The sequence below is a fragment of the Leptosomus discolor genome, chromosome 4, assembly GCF_034619465.1.
Source record: "Leptosomus discolor isolate bLepDis1 chromosome 4, bLepDis1.hap2, whole genome shotgun sequence".
In the NCBI taxonomy this organism is placed as follows: domain Eukaryota; kingdom Metazoa; phylum Chordata; class Aves; order Leptosomiformes; family Leptosomidae; genus Leptosomus; species Leptosomus discolor.
Genome location: NC_141394.1, coordinates 41,809,605 through 41,832,371, shown reverse-complemented (window position 1 = coordinate 41,832,371; position 22,767 = coordinate 41,809,605). Strand labels below are relative to the sequence as shown.

Genomic DNA, 22,767 nt, shown 5'->3' with positions numbered 1-22,767 from the left:
ACTGTAAGTAACTTACCTTCAGGCTCAAAGGGCAGTGGTCAGCATTTCATATACTAAGGATCAGCTCACTGAAAGTGGTTTCAATACTGAGCTGATGCTGTTCAACTTCTTCACTGGTGACTTGGAAGACAGGAAAAGATGCACCTTCAGAAATTTTGCAGTTGGCACCAAATCCACAGGATCAGGAAACACATTTCTGCAAGACTGCCCTTCTGAGGCATCTTTATAAGCAGGGGGAATGGACTGACAAACTATGACATTTTACCAAGACAAACGAAAACTCTTGCCCAAATGAAGAGTAAGCCCATGTAACAATACAGGGATTCAGCAGACTAGAAATCATCTTTGCAGACAAAGATTCAGATAGACCACAAGTTGAACATGAATAAAGGAGCTTGGCCAAATGCCTGACAGAATTCCCCTCTGACACGTTCTGTGATTCAATGATCCCAGCTATGAAGGAGTCTGTGACAAATCTCCATTATTAATAGCAGTGTTAAGGGTTGCAAAAGGCAAAGGTGATCCAGTTCACGTGGCTTAGCTGGACTTCTGAAAGCTCTTAACAGTATCCCTCAAGCCTTCATCAAAAGCTTTAAAGGGACAGCTGCATGTTTTACAAACTCTACCAGCATGCCTTCATTTCTCACTGTGAGTCTAGGGAGCAATAATACTAACATCATACAGTACAGGCATGGAAGCAAGGCAAAGAAACGTTAAACTGTTCAAAGTGATCCAGACACCTAGCTTCCCAACATTATAGTATTATCTGGATACCATCTTCTTTGTTCAAAGTACAGCTTCAGTTAACTTCAGCGTCATCTAAGAGTACTCAGAACCTCTGCAAAACGCATTCTTGTCTCAAAATTCATATCCTGAACGTAAGGAATATGCAATCAAGTCCAGTTAAACAATTCAGATAAATTAAATCAACTATTAGTCTGATGCATTATGCTAGCTATGAGTTATGACACAAAAGCAAAGGCAATTTTGCCACTTAAAAACACACATTTGTTTACCACTAGCTTTCTCTTTTTTTCTTACTGTAATTAACTGCCTTGTTCACTAAACACCTTGCAGCTTCAAAAATAAAACAGGCAGAGACCTTAACAGACAAAAGCTCTTTTTATGCTATAGTTCTGACTCATTCTCTGTTCTCTTTATCAAATAAGACAGGAATTCTAAGGCATATGTACAAACATGTAATTAAAATTTGCTTCATAATGCAGTAACAGAAAGTCAAGTAAAGTTGATACAGACTTCTTTTAATATCTTATTTAAAAGATTGTAATCATAAATTATATTAAAAGGATTATGATAATAGAAATCCCAAAATCTAGAACTACTGAAAGCACAGCTTTCAGAACTTAGATCTTTAGGGTGTACAAAACTCCAAACTGATCTAAGAAACTGTAGACCTGAGAGCTGCCATAGCTTCTTATCTTTCTACATTCACTATTCCTGCAGTGGACCCCATAAGTATTTGGTAGCAGACAAAAGAAAAGACCAAGGATCATGACTTTCAATTTTAGTTCTGAGGGAGTGATTGCTAGTTACAAACTCTTCTGCATGTTTTTGCTTAGCAAGTTTCTTTCTCCCTCTATCCATCACTGTATTAAACTGCCTTCTTGTGTGCTTTGTCTCCTCAGCAACACTTGCCACCACTGCTGTCATTTACCCACTTTCTAGATACTGTCACTGAAATTAATGGCAACTCACCTGAATAACACAAGATCTCAGAAAAACTTAGTAGTCAGATGCTCAAAGTCCACTGGGGAGTGTAAAGCTATCTAAAATTTCTTGCTAAGTTAGCAGGAGAAGCTTTTCTGCTGCAGACTGCTGTGCATTAGATCATACAAGCTACATGTTGCACTGTCCAGAACTCTATCTAAAATAGTTTGTTTAAAGCTAACTCAGCTATTTTTAATCAACCTTGCTGCCTACAGCATAAATATCCAGTGCTTCAACTGATACATTGTCTGAGATGCAATGAATTTTTGCTGCTCCTTATTTCTACAGGTTGGAACTATTAAATCATCTGGAAGCAGAGGACATAATGCCTCAAACATTATCAAATGTCCTCTTTCCAGTAGCCTGCAAAACCTTGGTTCAAATACACAAATTCTATCATTGTACAAGTTCAGTATATTCCAAATTATCTTCAGGTAAATGTGATCAGAGAATGCTTCATAGAATCATTTAGATTGGAAACGAACTTTAAGATCATTGGGTCCAACCATTAATTTAACACTGCCAAGTCCACCAGTAAACCATGTCCCTCAGCAACACATCTACATGTCTTTTAAATGCCTCCATGGATGGTGACTCCACCACTTCCCTGGGCAGCCTGTTCCAATGCTTGACGACACTTTCAGTGATGAAATTTTTCCTGATATCTAATCTAAAACTCCACTGGCACAACTTGAAGCCATCTCCTCTCATCCTATCACTAGTTACCTGGGAAAAGAGACCGACACCCAGCTCGCTCCAACCTCCTTTCAGGCAGTTATAGAGAGTGATAAGGTCTCCCGTCAGTCTTCTCTTCTCCTGGCTAAACAACCCCAGTTCCCTCAGCCACTCCTCATAAGTCTTGTGCTCTAGACCTTTCACCAGCTTTGTTGCCCTTCTCTGGACATGCTCCAGCACCTCAATGCCTTTCTTGTAGTGAGGGGCCCAGAACTGAACACAGTATTCAAGGTGTAGCCTCACCAACGTGAAGTACAGGGAGACAATCACTTCCCTAGTCCTGCTGGCCACACTACTCCTGATACAAGCCAGGATGCTCTTGGCCGCCTTGGCCACTTGGGCACACTGCTGACTCATATTCTGCCTGCTGTTGACCAGCACACCCAGGTCCTTTTCCACTGGGCAGCTTTCCAGCCACTCTTCCCCAAGCCTGTAGCGTTGCATGAAGCTGTTGTGACCCAAGTGCAGGACCCGGCACTTGGCCTTGTGGAACTGCATACAACTGGCCTCAGCCCATCAATCCACCCTGTCCAGATACCTCTGTAGAGCCTTTCTAGCCTCAAGCAGTTTAACACTCCTGCCCAGCTGGGTGTTGTCTGCAACTTGCTGAGGGTACAATTGATCCCCTCATCCAGATCATTGATAAAGACATTAAACTGAACTGACCACAATATTGAGCCCTGGGGAACACCACTTGTGACTGGCCATCAACTGGATTTAACCCCATTCACCACAACACTTTGGGCCCAGCTATCAAGCCAGTTTTTTACGTAGTGAGGAGTATGCCTGAGTTTCTCCAGGAGAATGCTGTGGGAGATTGTCAAAGGCTTTACTAAAGTCTAGGTAGACAACATCCACAGTCTTTCCCTCATCCATTACATGGGTCACCTTGTTCTTACACAGTTTTTCAGATTAACAGTTGAACAGTTAAAATGAACCTCAAAACATCTGTAAATCTAGACAATCTGTTTGTAATGCAGTCATGATGAATAACAAATTAAAAATTCATAACACTATTGTTCAAAAATAGGCACAAACTCAAATTTTGCTATGAGCTATGCTTGTACTGTATATTGAAAACTATATATCTTGCAATAAATTAATCAAAACAACATTTGGGTAAGAACAGCCAGTAGAGTAATGTGCATCAGGAATAGTACATGATTAAAAAGGCATACAAGTCCATTAGTCCTTAAAATATTTTCTGTTTTCCTCCTGAAAACAAATTTCACAGGAAGTGAAGTTAGGTGTTAAATATTGCTTTCCTATCCAGATAACATGGAAGGATTAATTCACTAAAATAATAGTAGTAGCTGGTTTTGACCTTATTTATTATAGAAGTTGTTGAATTTGTCTAAACAAAGAAAGGAATTTATGCAAAAATCAATTTCTGTATGCTTGTTGTGTTTGCACATGACTAGTTCAAGCAAAAACATTTTATTTAAATGCTAAGAGTTGGCATAAATATTTTCAAGTAATTTTACTAGTATAGATCCAAATTTAATCCTCCTTCTGTTTACTGCAAATACATATGCTGAACATCAATACTGCATATTTGCAGTTACCTCAAAGAAATTTAAAATGCAGTGGTTCAGTCTATGAAGTATTTCTGAAACTAATCAATAATGAAACAGGAATTTTAAGAGGAGAGTTGACAGACATGGTAACTCAGTTTTATGCATGAAGATTTCAGTTTATAAATATAATAATTTGCCAATTTTATTTACAGTGTAGCTTCATTTTGCTTTCAAATTTCAAAGCTTCTTTCTAAGAATGGTAATAGAATTTCTCAACGTTTAAGTTCTCTGGACTCATCCCGTGTTTTATAATAACTCAACTTTGTAAAAACTATCTCCTTGTCCAGTTCTGTCAGGAAAATGACAGGACAATATTCTAAAATAGTAATTCAAGATTAAATTACCTGAACTGTAGTTAGAAAGCCTGAAGCATAGCAGAACTACTATATTTCCACTGCAAAAAGTGGAGGGCCACGCAACTGTTATTCAATAGTTCCCTGCAATCTGAAAAATAGAGTTATGAACCAGCTCCTCATAGAAACCTTTAACATAGAAATAAGCACAAATGGGAGTAGTTTTAGGATGAAAGAGATTCTGAAAAATCTATCAACTTGTTGAATTTAGAGGTAGAAAAAAAAGAAACAAGAACTCAAGGTAGGCTCCATTGCCCGTGCACTAGGTCTGGCTGAGATGGAGCTAATTTTCCCCATAGCACCCCTCATTGTACTGTGTTTTGTATTGGTAGCTAGAAAGATGCTGATAACACACCAGTGCTTAGGCTACTGCTGAGTGGTTCTAACACAGCATAAAGGCTGTCTCTCCAACATCCCCTCTCACCCGCAGGCTGGGGGTTGGCAAGATCTTGGGAGGGGACATAGCCAGGACAGCTGACTCAAACTGACCAAAGGGATATTCCGTACCATGTGACATCTGCTCAACAACAAAGGCTAAGAGAAAGGAGGAGGAAGGGGGCCATTCATTATTAGGTTTGTCTTCTGGAGCAACTGCTACGTGTACTGAAGTCCTACTTCCAGTGAAGTGGCTGGACATCGCCTGTTGATGGGAAGTAGAGAATAAATCTTTTGTTTTCCTTTGCTTCCACGTGCAGCCTTTGCTTTTGTTTTATTAAACTGCCTTTATCTTGACCTATGACATTTTTTTCCATCTTATTTTCTCACACCTGTCCTGCTGAGGAGGGGAGTGATAAAGTGGCTTGGTGGGCAAAGGTCAATCCACCACAACCTGACTGTACAGAGGCTTCTAACTTTTGCTATTTGCTGAGTAGAGTTTTAGTCCTCTTAAGAGCAGCTGTCTGTGCAAAGGACCATGGCTTCATGTTGAACACAATCGCACATTCTGAGAACAAGGACTCTATATCCCTCTCTTGGCTTTACATACCTGGCATATTATTTGATGTCCAATGATAGGACAAGGGGCAACGGGTGCAAGTTGGAGCACAGGAGATTCCACTTTAACCTAAGGAAAAACTTTTTCACTGTGAGGGTGACAGAGCACTGGAATAGGCTGCCCAGAGAGGTTGTGGAGTCTTCTTCTCTGGAGACATTCAAAACCTACCTGGACACATTCCTGGGTGATCTACTCTAGGTGGTCCTGCTCTGGCAGGGAGGTTGGACTAGATGATCTTTTGAGGTCCCTTCCGACACCTAATTTTCTGTGGTTCTGTGATTTCCTGAAGTTCAAAGCAGACAATGTACTATGCATCTAAGATCAGCACAAAGGTTAAAGTACAAAGTAAAGACACACTGGATTAAGGTATGGTTCTTAACACTTTGGTCTTGTATACTACAGTCCTACTCACAGTATCTTCTGATTTACCCTTTCACAAACAATATGAGTCAGATCTTGTCATGGGCTGGGAGATTATCTTCTTTCACTTGTCCATTGAAGGATTTTGTTTGCAGGACCTCCACTGGAAATCATGTTCAACATCACCAGGAGAGGGAGTAAGAAAATGAAGTGATAAAATTTTCCGAGATACAACTTTTTGGAGACCAACTGCTCAGGTAGTTTAGGTAGCAAACATAAAAGCTGGTTTGCTTAAAGACCTTACAAATGATACTGGCATTCCAAATTCAATATATTTAATTCAGTATTCAAAGTATAGCATGAAGGGAAAAAAAAAAGTGCCTAATCTTGTTTACACAGTGATGGGCTCTGAACTGGTTATTATTGTTTAGGTATGAGACCTTGATAGTATAATTTGCAATTTTATGAAAACATCTACTCAGTCCTAACAATATGACAATAAAAGGTATTGTTACACAAAGACCAGTACCCAAACAGAAAAACATTACTATGCCACTGTATAAATCCATGTTGCATGAGCAACTTGACTGTTTGCTTTTTGTCCCTCCCTCTACAAAGAATTGCAGTAAAACTTGAAAAAGAACAGAGACACGCAACAAGAGTGATCAAAAATGTGGGAGGCTTTCCATACAAGCAGCTATTAAATGACTGAGACTTTTCAGAATGGAAAAGAGATGACTATAAACATACGTCAGAAGTTTTTTTTTTAAAAAAAAAAAAAGTGCCTTGGAGACTAAGAATATGGAACAATTGTTCATGGTTTGTTATCATACAAGAACTAAATAAACTAAACAGAAGATGTGCGCAATGAAGAAAAAAAGATGCATATTCAATCCAGAAGTGATTAAATTGTGAATGTCTCTGAAACAGAATTTTGGAGATGCTAATTTCACATGTGTCCAAAAAGTAATCAAATTTATGAGTGAGGCATCCATGAAGAGCTATTAAAGACAAGCAGTCCCCAGGACAGACATCACTAGAGAAGAGAAAGCATTATTAGAGGAATCTTACATGCTTTTTCTTCTTCTGTAATCTTCCCTAAGCATTCTTAGAGCAAACATACTGGACCTTTGTTCTAACCCAGAGAAGTTGTTAGTATGTGTATGCTGTTACTCAAAGTAGACATTAACTCAGCACTTCATAAGCACAAACAAAACATTAATCTTTGTTTATTGTCAACTATTTCTTAAATAGAGTGCTCAGCAAGTTTTAAAACTCTATAACTATTCCCTCCAACAAATACATCTCTATCATATGTCTAGGTTGGGAAGAATTATAATCGTAATGCAAAACAAATTTTTTAAAAATGGCACTTTCTTCAATTATTTATTCATGGCAGAGTGGCAGCCAGATGAATTGTTTGGATCCCTTCCATCTTGGGCAATCAGTTTCCAAATTCTTATACTAAATAGCTACATAGAGAAGGCTTATGTGGTTTTCCCCTCCTTCTGTGGTTTTGACTGTTTTGCATCTTTTTTTTAAACATGTTTTGACACAATATTGCACTATGTATACCTCTGCTTTGTAGCATTTGTATGGCACCTTCTTTTTTACTGCGATCAAAATTACATTTACATATAAATCATTTGCTAACCTTAACATAAGATTTGATATTCTGAGAGCATGATCTGTTTAGAAAATTACTTGAGAATCTGTTGACAATTTAATTCTGCATGAAACACAACCACAGGGACATTTTGTTAGTTTCTTTATTTTCTTTGGTAGAAAATGTTAAGTCTTTTGTTGGGGGTTGGGGGTGGAAGAATGGGGGTTTGTGTGGATTTTTTTTTTTTTTTTTTAATCGAAAAGCATCTAAAACACATTTGGATATTTGCACATGTGTTTTTAGGCTGTAAATAAAATACATAATAGTCATCCAACTAAATAAGGGCTCTGGTGATCAGAGGAAGCGTAGTTAACATGATAGACAATTTTATCAAATATATACAACCACACATACTTATATGTTCTTACTGAATTCAACTCACATGTATTTCTCTAATGAATACGTAAATAATTATAATATGTAATTATGAGGTTTGTTTCTGAGCAGTTAGAAAGCCAGAAGTGATGAGGAGTAAGAAGTATCACAGTTTAGAACACCATTATCTGAGACCACAAAAATAGTTTTGACAGACTAGAGTATTTGATATCCTTTTCCCCCTAACCATACAGTTGTCAATATTTATATGGAGTTGTAGCAGCTTAAATTCTGGGGTGCCACATTCCTTAAATCTATACACATCGAAATATTTTTACCAGTGACAGCGTATAGGAAGCTACTTACAAACACTTAAGAGATCTGTAGTATACTAACCAGGCAAATGCCTGATGACAAAGGATCAGGATTTACCAAAATAAAATAAAATGTAAATTAAAAAAAAAAAAAATTTCATGCATATCTTCGAACATACCAAATAATTCTATCACTACAGGATTAAATAGATCCCACTTTCCAAAACTTGAAGTAACAACATATAAGTTACATTTTCCTTCATTCAGCATACGACTTCAGAAGATGAAGTTCATCAGCTAGTCAGAAGAGTCAATTTGTCACGATGGAATAATTTTATCTAAGCATCCTGTGAATGCACTAAAATGACTGGCATTATCTAGTGTGTGTACGTACTAGTCACTGTTACAAACTAGAATAAAAAGATTATTAAATGTGTTAGAGAACAATATTCTGCCTTTTTAAAAAAATCACATATTTTTCTTAAAGGAAATGTTTTTTCAAATGCTGTTTAGATTACAATATTGATCACAAAAACACCACCACCCCTCCCCCAAAAAAAAATGCCCAAAAGATATCTTCCGAGGATTTTTTTTAAATTAACTTTTCCCACTAGCTACTTGATAAATTTATTCATTTATATAAAACAAAACCAAATTGATAGATAATTGGTGTGTTTCATTAAGGGATGATTGTATTGTAATTTTTTTTACCTTTCTTATGTTAGAAATCAACTTTTTATCACATTATGCTTTTTTAAAAAAAACCTAGGTTGAAGACAGTAATAATGCATTTCTCATATTTAACGAATATTGCAATTGTCCTATGCTCTCCAAACTTAGTAGCTTTAGATCTTTAGAATGATCTGAGCACTGAAAGCTTACTAGAGAGAGTATTTTTATTGAGAAGCAGGCCTGTCCTCCTTGTAGCTCAAAGTATTTCAGGAAACACAAGTTAGTAGGATAGATATACACTTCTGCTTTCTGAAGGGATGTATCATGAAGCCCCTTAACAAATCACTGCCTTTTTCGTTTTTCTCCTTCACCACATTTTATGAATGAGCTACAAAAAGATTGTCAAATGCAGGGTAAAAACGGTCAGAAATCCCATGGCTGCTCTCAATTTCTCCCTCTTACTCCATGGCATCTTTCAGCATATGGGTCAAGAGCACTTATATGAGCATAACTTTTGCATTTAATTAATCTGTGTTGACTTGGGAATGAGGAGGGAAAGTCAAAATCAAGGCCTGAAAACATTAACTAAGAGGAAACTAAATAGAAAATTTTAAGTTAAAAAACTAATAAAACCGAGGCGGAATATATGATAAATAGAAGACAGACAGGAAAATGGTCCATCTCTCTGAGCACAGTGAAAGCATATTAACACCTATGGAGATCACTGCAATTACTACAGTTTGAGTGTCCCCATAATAAATGCAGATGTAATAGGGAGAGTCTAACAGTTGGTAAGTTAGGTGGTCTCCTCTGGTGTATCACGTGTCTACTCGTGCTATTTTTCCCTTAGCAAGTTTGAAATGGAAAAGAAAAACATGTCTGGGGGAATCACCAAGAAAGGAACTCTTCCAGTTCTTTCCAATACAGGCACCATATTGCCCTGGTCAGGGCCCTGCAGTAGCTTTAGAGCCCAATAGTGTGGAACTGGCCAGAAAGTGCTCTCAAAATTGACATAAAGAGGGCATTTTCAAATAGGAATTCAAAATCTTAAGTGAGTGTCTTAAAAATCACCCATCAGATTAAATGATAAACCTACATGCTTTTATGTAAGGGTACATATGTGTTATTTGTACACATTTCTATGTGTACAGTACATAATTCTAAAATAAACTATTCTCCTTTTATAAAATAGAAAAAGAAAAACAACAAGTAGGAAACTTCAAGTGGTTATTGAAGCATTTAATTTAGGATGCCAAGATAAATAATTTCATTTATTTTTATTCAAAATGTAATATGTTGACAATCTTCCTATTGAAAACTAATGTATCTACATTTTCTTTGACATTTTTTTATAAAATATTTAGATCCAAACATTTAATTCACTGGTTATTTCTGTTGGTCAAAAATAGTATCTTATTGCCAATGGCATATATGGATGTGCTAGGATAGTTGTAAACTGCAAAAACATACAACATACCAAAACACACTATGGAAGCACAGTATAACAGAGAAAAAAAAAAATTAAAAAAATGCAAATGGAGGAATACTTGAAATTGTGCTATTACGTTTTGGAAATGAAGTTAGTAATGAAACATCCTGAAATAAGAACACTTTGCCAGAACTTAATTCACCATGAACAACGGAGTGAACTAAAGGGTTTCTTCTCCAATATATTTCTTTGCAATGGAGACATTTTTGAGCTATTTTTTTCCCCTATTTTATGTAATGGATATTTGAGGGCATTCAATCAAAAACCTTTCCCAATATACTGTAATACATTTTTCTATAATACTAAGGTCTACAGAAAATCTCGCAAGCTTTGCAAAACTGGAATTATTTTCTTTATTAACCCTATTTACAGTACTTCCAAAGTACTATCATATAATTTAGGTGCAAAACTGTGTCTTCAGATTCTCTTTTTATAGTGTAAAAGTCAGATACGCTTAAGAAATGAGGATATGATAGGAATTACTAAAGTCTATTGCAAACTACTTCTGACTGAAATATTTTTTCAATTTTTATTTACCCAGATGCAAGAACAAGCAAGCAGAGTAGATGAGTTATCAAAAAAACCCACACCAAACCAAAAACCCAACAGCCTTCTTTTGGGAAAGCTTGTTCCTTTGGCCTCCATAGGAGCCCAAGAGGTATAAAGATGAAACAATGTATTCTAAATTTTTGAATAAAATCGCTTAGTAACACTTTTCTAACGTGAACATTAGTGCTTGATATTAAACTCAACCTTGTATGAAGCATAAAGTAACACAAAGCAGCTCAAAACATCCTCCAAAGAAATAAAATGCTTCTTGGGCAGAAAAGACATCTTATTCCTTTGGTCTTCATCTAAAATAGTTTAATTATCTCTGTGATCAAAACGCTCCCCTTTTGATGACTTGGGGTAATGAATTAGAAGCCCCTTTTCTTTCCTTTTTTTTCCTATTTCTTAAGTGCAGCTGACAAATGATCACTGAGACTTATCATGTTACAGCAAAGTTCCCTCAGGTTTCAAGTTAACAGTGCTTCTGATGGAGTTTTTAAATTTTCCAAATATTTTATTATTTAATTTTAATGCTGAACTAATAAACCATTTACTTCAACATACAGTAATGATCTCCTTCTATTAAACTGATTTTAAATTGATGTATTCATCTGTATGGAAAATAAAACAACTGTCTAGGCACATAAGGAAATACATGAGATGTGGTTTTGAACATTTCACCCACGTCTTAAATTCAAACTAAAAACACTTTGGTGTTTGTAAGAGGAACAGGATTTCTCTATGCTGTTTCCTAAAGAAGTCAAATAGTAAATATGATTTCAGTTCTTTTTAAAGAAAAGGTCACTCGTGTTAAGACATAATACAATGATAATATTGAAATTATTTTAGAAGTTATGCTTAAATGAATATTTATTGTTGGCTAGCAATGTTTATAGCCAGTTACTCTGGAAATTGAAATTGGTGACCAATTTTAACCACAAAATCCAGATGCAAGATAAAAGGGTAATTCTATGGGTGCAGAGGAAACAAGTAATGCAATGGTTATCAAAGCTTTCTTACTAAATAATGTTTTATGAGCCTATTAATATTCATTATAGTTCCAGAAGAGTAATTCTGCCTTGAAGTACAGATACTTAATGTTCTTGCTTGTGAATTAGCTAGTGGTTGTCTCTTTTAATGCACAGTCATTACTCCTTATGTTCTGACAGTAATTTCTCTTATTTCCCCACCCCCCTTTATGGAGAAAAAGTGCTGCTTTTAAAATTGTTAATAAAGGAAACTGTGATTATAAATTATTATTTTAAATTTGCCTTGAAATGTTCTTTTACAATATCTAGATTACGGTGTTTGTCATAACAGTCATAGCCTAATCTTACAAGTACACTGCTTTGCAATGATGAAAATATTCTCAGAATTAGTAACATAACAAAATAGTTGCAACAATACTGTAGCTCACCACGGATAACAGTTTGCTGATAAACAACTAATGGATCAATTACGGGAGGATTTTGCTAACCATAATCAAATACATATAGTTGCTCAGTGTTTATATTTTCCCTCAACATTTTGTATCATTCTCCGTATCATTGAAATAAGCTCACTAGCATATAAGGCAAAAGGCATATAAGACTTCGTTCTCAGGCATTTTGAGGCAATAACAAATATTATGCAAGTCAACCTCTACCAGTCCTCTTGTCTAAAACAATGATACTATAACTAAGGTATTGTTTGTTCCAGTCTTCATGCTCTGCAATCCTCTATTTCACGGTATTGTCTCTAGCAACCTACATCAGTGAACCGAGCAAAAACTCCCAGGTAAATACACTGATGGGATTAGAGGTCAGTAGAACTCAAGGTTCATAAACAAAATCTCCTAACTTCCTGATAGCCAAAGACCTTGTGAAATGTATGTTTCATATATTCATGCAAACCTAGCTTGGCCTTAAATTTGTTACTTGATTGCCCCAAAACATTAAGAAAAAACCTTTGGCACCTAGCCTTAGCAATAGATCAAATTCTAAATTTACAGAACTGCAACTTATTCATTTAGCATAACAATGTAATCATGTTTTATTAGGACTCCATTTCTAGTTATCTGGCCTTAGGAAATAACAGCTTATTCACACTTAAATGTGATTCGTTTCTTTTGACACTATTTATCCAGTTTGCACCTAAGTCAGTGCAAACATTCTACGGCCTAGGAGAGACAGTAGCAACAACAAACAAAATGATGAATATCATAATTCATCAGAGCTTCTTGACAAGCATGTATAATATCTGATCTTGCAGTACCTTGCTAAAATCTTTCATTTTGTGTTTATCCAGAAGAAAGGCAAAAAACTGGAAAAATTTTTAAAGAATAAAAAACTTCAGCTGCATGATACTATTTAAATATTATCAAATGTTTTCAATGCATGCTATAAAGAAGGTATATTAAAATTATCTCCTACATTGATCCAGATCTGAATGGGCAAAATACACCACTAGCTTAGCATTTCTCAGAGGACTTCTATATTTTCAAACAGCAACATTTAAGATTTTTTTTTTTAAAAAAGGGCCCTTTTTACGCATACACCTTTATTTAATTAAAAAAAAAAATCTAAAAAAAGAAAACAAACCACCACCAACAAAAAACTCGAACCCCCCAGAAAACCATGGTTCTACTGGGGAATAAACACTTATCATTTGGGAATCACATCATCAAAATGAATTGACTTAGTGGCACATGAGAAATTTCAGGCACTCCAATTCACGAAACAATGTTTAATAGCTGAAATATTTACTTGTTCGAAACTATCAGTTTAAAATTCTTCACACTCAACAGAAGAGGTTACATTCTTTTCCAGCTGAGAATCTCTAGATCAAAAACACATGTAGCATAGATAGGAATCTGAAAGATATATTAGGTTGAACAGAAAAATTTTACCACTAAGTCTGATAGCTCCTAGTTAGATGATGTTAATTGGTATGCTGAAATATAATACCCTCTAGAACAATCTTAATAAACACCAGTTGTTGCTGAAATGGAATTAAAGGTATCAGGAGACAGAATAATATCTCTTCCTCCCTCAGAAAAATCTTTCCTCTACTATTTGTTACCCTGTTTTACTATTGAAGACTCATGATAGTTATAAAGGTCTGATTCAGATTCCACATTAAATAGAATATTTGGGACCTCATACTGAAGTCATTGGAAGTATAAATTTGATAAATATGTTTTTGAGTAAGGCTTTGTGGACTTGAGAATAACTCATGGAAGTCAACAGGAAGTCTCATTTATTTTGATGAATAATTCAGTATAGATTTTCTATTTAGATTTTGTTGTTAAATTTGGGTCTATTTTGCTTTGGAAATAAAGATACATATTTCAAAAAAGGATTTTTGAACATGTGCCTGTTCAAATAATTGCATCTGACAAATTAAAATAGAAGTAAAGCTATCATAATGAAAGCAGTGATGATTTAAAATAATTTTTGAGGTCTGAGAGAATCCAATAACTAAGCATACGCGATCATAATGAGTCCTGTATTTATGGGACCTCTGGCTGCTTGTCTTTCCATATGATTCAAGACACAACAAAGCACCAAGTTTGAAATCATATTAGGGACTGGCCTCACATTTCCTCCTAAAAGCTAAGCCCAAAGACAAGATCTGTAATTTCAGCCCACATCAACTCCTGTAATAGCCCCTTGTTACTGTGTGTTTATGTATCACTTCATGCAAGTACCTCAGCAATAAGGAGTGCTTGAAATCTAAATCTGATACCTCTGAACTGAACAGCATTTCGAAACTGAAGGTACTTTTAAATATATAAAGCAATAGCATGTACAGTAACAGTATACATGATCCTGAATAACAGCTGCACGACAGACTAGATACGGTTAATATTGTTGAGCAGTATCTGAAAACACAAGTAATTCCAGTGAAACTATAAAGCACCACTAATAGAAGAAGGGACTATACAATTAAGTCATATTTGTTTTGACTAGCTAATACTTTCTGACAATATCTCGTACATCTAGTAGTGATTTTTTTACACTCAAGTCCTCAGCGTGAGGGCTTTCCGTGGCCCCTTTTTTGAGCATAAAATAGTATCAAAAATAGTTCTACACTAACAATAGTTCTTTATAGCATGCATTGAAAACATTTGATAATATTTAAATAGTATCATGCAAGATACTGGTATTTTTTTTTCTTCACTTTATGCAGGATGTCAATTGTTACATAGAGCATTTGGTTCTATTATTTACAATAAACTTGTTATTTATATTCATTGTAGTCAATCAGTTCTATTCATAAATGTCTAAATTAGCATCACTCTGTCTACTGTAATCACAAGGGAAAGTGCCTACATATACATCTGCATATGCTGGGTGATCAAACAGAATAATTTATTACTATTTACTTGCTTGTGGTATGTCTTGAGGTTTTGCAACCCACCACGAAGGCCACCTGCTTGAAATTTCATTTTAGATGGTATTTTGAAGGAAGAAAACACATAAGATTATTTATTTTAGAAAAGAGCACTAGAAGACAAACAAGAGACAGCATTTACAGCAAAACCAGAATTATCTTGGTACCACAGAAGTCATTACACAAAGAAAGAAAATCCTTGAAAAATAAAGGAATCGTATCAGTTGAGTTTTAGTTTATAGAAGATAAAGCTTTAGAGAATCTGTGTTCCCCTTTTCTAGCTTTTGTTTTGCTCCTTAGTCTCAGGCTTTCAGCCATCCTTTCAGAAAATGTTAAATATATTTTTCCCTGTCTAAAAAAAACCAAACCCCAATCACTGATAGAAAATTCCTTATCTTGGGGCTGGTTGGGGAATGAAAACAAAAGCAAAACAAAACACTAAGATATAGCTGGATCACTTTTGGGACAGATTTTTACATGATGTGGCCAAAGCAGTAGAGGACGAAACCAACCGATTCCTTCAGTCCCAAGCTTCCAAAACCTAGCTAGATCTAAACTTTATCTTCTTATATTAACGAAAATAATTTTTCAGGCTCCTTTCTGCATACACTATTCATCTAGTTAAACTGTTATGGTGTCTAGTAGATATCAAGCAGATAGATGCTATAGCTCCAAAACCCCCTTCACGGTATCAGTGAAAACAGCTGACACCCAGAAAACCACATCAGTCTTGCCAGTATATAAACCACTACAGAAGCCAGAAAGCATCTTCATCTGCTTGTAACACTTTATGAACTTGGGCTTGGCACAAATCTCCAAGGCAGAGAGCACCCTCAGGCATTTTCTTGCTTTGTTACTGCCTCAGCATCTGACATTCTGAAGAGAGAAAGGGGTTCTTATTCCACTGCATACAGTTATTCACATTTGGTTGTCCTGTTTACTTTGAACTCATTTTGTTAGTTAAATGAGACTGTTAAAAGTAAGTCACAGTATACAAGCAAGCATGTATATGTATGTATATATAGATATATACTTATGTGCATGTTACTACCTTTAAAACAGGCAATGATTAATCTTTGCCCTTAAGGTGGTTTATTTTCTACCACTAGAGAAAAAATAAAATTGTTGTTATCTGTGGAGAACTATTCATAAAGCAGTACAATCTACAGTCATATTTGATTCTGAATTTACAATCTTTAGATGACAGTCAAGTTTCTAATTATGTATGCTAATGAAAAAAGTTCCTACCTGCAAATGCTAATGAAACGGTACTGAAAACTTTATCCCACAGATATGCATTCATATTTATATAAAATGTAATTACCTAATCCTTTAAAAATAAACCACTTTAAGAGAGCAGGTTGTTCGACAACATGGTGAAGATGGCTTTTCATCCTATCCAGCTGTGTTCAAAATCTTATCCAAGGGTTTTTAAATACCAATTTAAATCACAGCTAGAAATGTGCATGCTAGTTGAAGGCTTGCTTATTACTATCCCCTTTTTAGGCTAAGGCTGTTAACACAAATATGCCTAATGCCTCCTCTCAGCCCTTTTTCAGCCTTCTCATTTTTTTCAAGGTTTTTCTCTGCAGCATGGTCCTGTGCTGAGTAGAGGATGTTGATGAACGATTACATATAGAAAATAAGAGCTGTTTAATCTTCACCAAATTCAAGTATGTCTTAAAAGTATATTTTGTTATCTGTAGTCTATTTTGTATTTTAGCATCTTTAGGCACAAACTGGCTCCAAAAGTACCCTTGGGGAATTGCCACATGTAAAAACGGTGGTGTTGTGACCTCTATCACCCCTCCCCTACCTCTGCCACCTAGTCCTAGCATTGCTGTGCTCATATGTCTTAACAAACAAGGCATTAGAACTTCTTCCCTTCTATGCACTTTCTTTTACTCACTCTCCATACTCAAAAAAGCAACTCGTTAGAGTTACAGAAATAATGAAGGAAAAGTAAAAAAAAGGTGTAATTCTGCACAGCAGTTTTAAATAGGATCAATTTCTCCAGCATTGCAAACCCAAATTTTCTCCACTGCCATTCTGAGTGAATAAATGTCAGAAACTCTTGTTTCAGCAGTTAGGCAGAGAAGCTTTAATGAGGAGAGTTCAACAGTTCCCAAATCCACAACTCCGCTGCTATTAGGGATAGAGGTAAATCCACTGGCAGTAGGAGATATTAAATTGAGATTAGGTTCTAAATGTAGATGAAAAAGGTAGAGACAAAAGAAAGAAAAAACACTGACAAACATACCATCAAGTTCAATGGACAGAGGATTGTGCAAGGAGTCAAAAATTCTACAGCATTTTTGATTCAAAATAACAATGATGTCTTTTAAAGTTCTTTAAATAACAAATAAGGCCATAATATTTTAGAACATGATCTCCAGCAAATACTATTACTTAGTTATAATCTTCCACTCATTACATTGTTATGAAAAGTATTTTTAAAAAAATCTTTTCTGTTTTGGTTTAAATCTGTTCTACATGTTTGAAAGTGCCCAAGCCGTTGAAAAATAATCTTTTCCATACTTATAAAACAATAATTTTGAAATTGTAATATAGAATTACAATATAACATAATTATAACATTGGAATGCAAAACTGAAGTGATTAAACACTTAAATTCTGGGAAAAAAAACAGTTTTATTTCTGTTTTGAATAAATATTTTAAACATACATTGCATATTTCAACTACATTTCACTTTATTGAAGAAAACTAAAATGTTTAATTCTATTGTTGATAGGTTGATGCTTAAATGAGGAAATACTTGTGTGTGGAATGGAGTGTGGAAGATGTGACATGAGTGCTTCTAGGGTATATTTCTTTACATGGATCTAGTTCAAGATGTGACATGAGTGCTTCTAGGGTATATTTCTTTACATGGATCTAGTTCCCTGTCTATATTAATACTCTGTTATCCTGATAAATCCAGGCTTGCCATCACTAGTAACAGGTCACAGGCTTTGCCTTAAGCAAACAACACAGGCCTCTGGACTACAGCTGTCACATTCGCTTTGCCTGGGGTTGACTTTGCTTGTGTGGAGGACTTGGTTTCAGCTTGGGGTTAGCTTGTGTGGCTGTAAAAGCAGTAGTCAAATGACCAGATGGCTATCATTTTATTCGCTTTGGGTTTGCTTAGCTTAGTATAGTTTTATAGCACCATGTAATTTTTGTTGATGCTCTGACGTAGGTCAGAATGACTGAATTCAAACTCTCTTGAGACCAAATGTAATGGAACTAGAGTTAATCCTCAAATTTATTTCAAGAGTATTTGTTTTGCCTTAATTACAGAGACTAATGATATGTCACATTCCTTTGGCCTATTGGGCACACAATGTACAATGAACTAGTACCTTTTTTTTAGTTTTTGTTTTTAAACAAAACAGTGAATATGTGGAGAGTTTGTTAAAAAAACAGACCATAGAAGAACAAATTTTGCTCTAGAAATCATCTTCCAAGATAGCCTTACAGTTTTAAATAGTGTATTTGCCTCTATTGCAATAAAGAAACCTAAATAATTCCTAACTTTATGTAATCTAGTGTTTCCATTATCATTCATATTAAGGCAATACTTAAGATACGATATGGAAATGATGTTCATTATTCAAAGGTCTATCAAAAATATATAACAAAAAGCTATCTATGTCTAGAGTTTTACAACTATGCTAAATAGTCCCTCAGAGGCACACCAGTCTTATTTGGAAGAACAATGTTATGCTTCCATTAAAACATGGTTTTAGTGTTTGAAAAGAGCATTTAGACAAGTCTTTAACCTTCTTGGATTGCTATATATCCCACATGCTTCTGTATATATTTCTACATCTATGCATATAATCAAGATCTGCATGTACATCTATCCATATAACTGTAGATAATGCAGGGTACATTTCTATAGATGCTAGGTAAATCTGTATGTTTTCTTAAGTCAGACTTGTATCACAACTTTTAATAAAGAAATCAAGTAATTTCCTAGTGTTTTGCTGGTACAGACGAATTCATCTGTCTCACTGCCACAAAGTCCTAACTCTCCATCTCTCCCTCATTTCTTAGCTGTACTCTCCTTTCACCTCTTTTGCATTTGTTATGGTCTGAGCCTTCACTTATTCAATTCAAGTCACCCAACTGCTAGAAAATAAGAAGAACTGGGGGTAAGATGTGGAAGGTGAATATTTTCCTGCTGATTTATCAAGTGACTCAGAGGAGAGACCATGAGCGTTAGGACACTGCAAGAAAGGCAGTCAGGTAACATCAGGAAGCAGGATCAAATTTTTTTAGGAGCAGAAAGCCATTTGTTCAGCTAAGCAGCATCACAAAAATTACACTTTCTGAAAGACTTTCATGGAAATAGAGTTCAATGGGCAAAACTAGGAAACTTTCAGGCAGTCTTTCTTGATGATTAATTTCATGTTTATTCTTATTGTTTTCCATGCAGCCACTTTTTCCTAATATCCATTCGTTACTTTTTAGTTTTAAATTCTGTAAGTAGTTTTGGATCTTTTTTCATTTGATATCATCTAGTGGTTGAGAGCTATCAGTTGTCCAAAGACAACGTACAAGAAGACTAAAACAACAGGCTGTAATGACTCAAAACGAAGACACAATAATGGACGAGTTGATGCATAATCAAATTATAATTACAGGAAGAGCTGAACACAAACTTGATCTGCTATGCTGCCAGGTTGCTGGATGTAGAGCAACAGCTATTGAAACCAAAGTCAAATCTCAAGACTCAGTCTTAGATTTGAGGTAGGTAAGAGAGAAAATCATCAGTTCTGATCTGGATACAACAAAATATATGGATGCATCTTAGATTGCCTCTCAATATCTTTCTTTATTTTGCTAATCACTACCATGTTGACCCATACCCCAGTGCCTTGGTGAACACGTTCGTATGTACTGTACACATTTGTCCCCAGCCACCTTTGGCATTCAGAGAACAAATACCTGGCAAAACTACACCACAAATCTATAGCTCTCTCCATGTCCTGTGAAAACATAATGCACCTAATAAAAGTGGTACATTTGTTGCTGGGTTTGTCAGAAATGGTCTTATCCACACTCATAAATACAGGGTGTAGGGAAGTGTTCTAGTTTTTTGGGTTCTATTGATTAAGTCTTGACCACACTACTTCCTACTTGTGTGCAACAAAGATTTATCAATGCATGTTGGTATTAGGAAAGGTTATCTATGAATTCTCCATTACCAAAATCCCTCAGAAATCTGGACACTAACATATCTCATTGATTTCTGCTAAGAAGTTCTTTGCTATATCATGACTGTTAAATTGTACTCATTGTTTAAGTACAGCATCAGGATGTATCAAGATGTAAAAATAAAAAAAAAAAAAACATTTTAGAAAAACAAAGCAAGAAAGAGAAAAGAAAACTGAAAGAACAGGCTAATATTTGTACTTACGAAAAGCTCTATAGAATTCTTCCAGAGCTAGGTGCTTGTCACTGTTATAATCATCGTATTTCAGCAAATCGAACAGAGAGCAGTCAGACAGATCCTTGCCAAGCTCATCCCGTTTTATTACCTGACAAGAAAATTATAACCATGAAATTACATTTGAGCTCTTAGAGTTCTCTGGTATAATTAATTGTTTCTAATAATCATTTAATAGATCATTTTAAGGTTGCTGTGGGGCAATGAACTGCAACTGTGTAAAGTCAGGGATTTCCAGTTACTTTGTAATTATTTATTGCAGTTTTAAAAGTTAATACCTTTAGGACAGACTCCCTGAGCTTTCATGAAAGTTTTTAGAATATATACAGATTATATATAATGGGGATAGATAGAAGCACTATAAAGACACTGTGAATGTTAAAGCTGACAGGAATGGTGATTAAGAGACATTCAAATATACTTGAGGTAATTTCCCAAGTACACATGACGTAATGTCTTTTTCCTCTCAGTCTAATTCCTAACCACAAAACCAAAATTCAGACATTTAAAAAAAACCCTAAAATAAACTCCTATTACCCTACTAATTGTATCAACTTCTTACAAGCTTTTGACAAGCCTATTATCTTCCCAAAGACCTGTTATAAAAATAGCTGACCTGAAAAGGCTCCTGTTTCTCAATGGGGGCACATACACTTTGTAAATAGATCATAATTAATAGCTATCAGATTTTTAACTCCAGTGAACTTCTCCCAGAGAAATGTTCTTTAATTTGTGCACCATTTTGGTTTACAGTCTGTATATGTTGTAGACATCTACCTTGATTTCATCCAAGGAATTTTTAAGATGTTGATAACCACAAATATTCAGAATTCTCATTTTATATGGTGCATGTATTAAAAACACTATCAAACAACTGAAAGAACCAAATCTAATGCAAGTCCTTGTTCTAATGTTGCACAATTTAAAGTTTTGTACCAGACACAGAAAAAAAAGAATATAATTATAGTTAATTCCTTTGTAAAATAACTACTCTTCCTACCCTCTACACGTCTTCCAAAATAACTGCAAAATCATTAGATTTGTATTATCATATGATAGCTTCTGAAAAACAGGGGATACAGAGGCTTTTGTGTTTCAGTTGCTCCACAAAAGAATCAGCAGGAATAGAAAAGAATGCATTCAGTTATTTATTCATGTAAATACAAAATACCTAAACAAATAACGGAGAATAAAAGGAGCATTAGAGCAAAGAGAAAGGACACAAACATTTCATCCTACCAGAACTAATGTTCTATATATTAATATAAAAGCATTATAATACAAGATAATAACCTTGTTGGTACATTAGAAAGTATGTATACCGTCCACAAAGAAAAATCACTACAGAACCAGCTTTAACTATTATTAATTAAAGATACATACTGCATTACCTCAATATGAGTGTTAGCTACTTCTCATACTTTAAAAGCCTGTTTATTAAGTTCACATTAAACTGAATTAAGAAAAAATGAAATTGCGTAGATCTTACAGCCGGTGTATAAAGGACAAAAACGTAGCCTGGGAAAAATTAATAAGTCTAAGCCCATTGCATTGTAGTTATACAAGTAGTACTAAAGATATAAGGGTGTGTATTGATAACTTCACTCTAGAAGAAATCTCCGAGATTCCAAGGTCATGAGATGTGCTTAAAATTGTATCTGGTTCACGAAAAAGAAACATTTAGGGTGAGAAGCATTGTTCCTTTGCTTGTTTTTCATAAAAGGTGGTCTGAAATAGTTTAAAACACTTGTTCCCGTTCACTTCAGTTGTACAAACAAGGATTAAACTTTACACCTAAGGTGGTGTAGTAAAACCTTTGTTGAAGCCCACCAACACCTGTCACTATAGTACCACATTTTTAACTGCATATTAACATTCTTAACTTCAATTCTTTTGAATGGAAATGCCCTATGTTTTTAATTTATAATTGGTTAATTTTATTCAAAATAAAGATAATAATAATTTTAAAAAGATTCGACAGAATGATTGAGATATTTCTAAGAATTATGCTATGGACAGGTATGATTTAATTTCCTGGCAATTATTTAATTTTCACCCTCAGTAAACCCGTAATTTTGATTACAGATATAAGATCTAATGTTTGTTTATATATAGACATCTTTATGCTGGCAATAGACTTTGGGGGTTTTTGGAAAATTCACTCAGTTTTTCTAAACCCTTCAAA

General features: G+C 35.1%; 1 protein-coding gene across 3 annotated transcripts in view; it reads right to left on the bottom strand.

Annotated features, from left to right (window-relative positions):
• The window catches only part of FSTL5 (follistatin like 5), a 300,957-nt gene that overhangs the window by 117,822 nt on the left and 160,368 nt on the right, over positions 1–22,767 (bottom strand). For all 3 annotated transcript variants that reach the window (XM_086464080.1, XM_086464081.1, XM_086464082.1), the window contains exon 5: positions 20,553–20,673. In XM_086464080.1, coding sequence (XP_086320206.1) covers positions 20,553–20,673 — 121 coding nt within the window. The remainder of the gene's footprint in view (positions 1–20,552; positions 20,674–22,767) is intronic.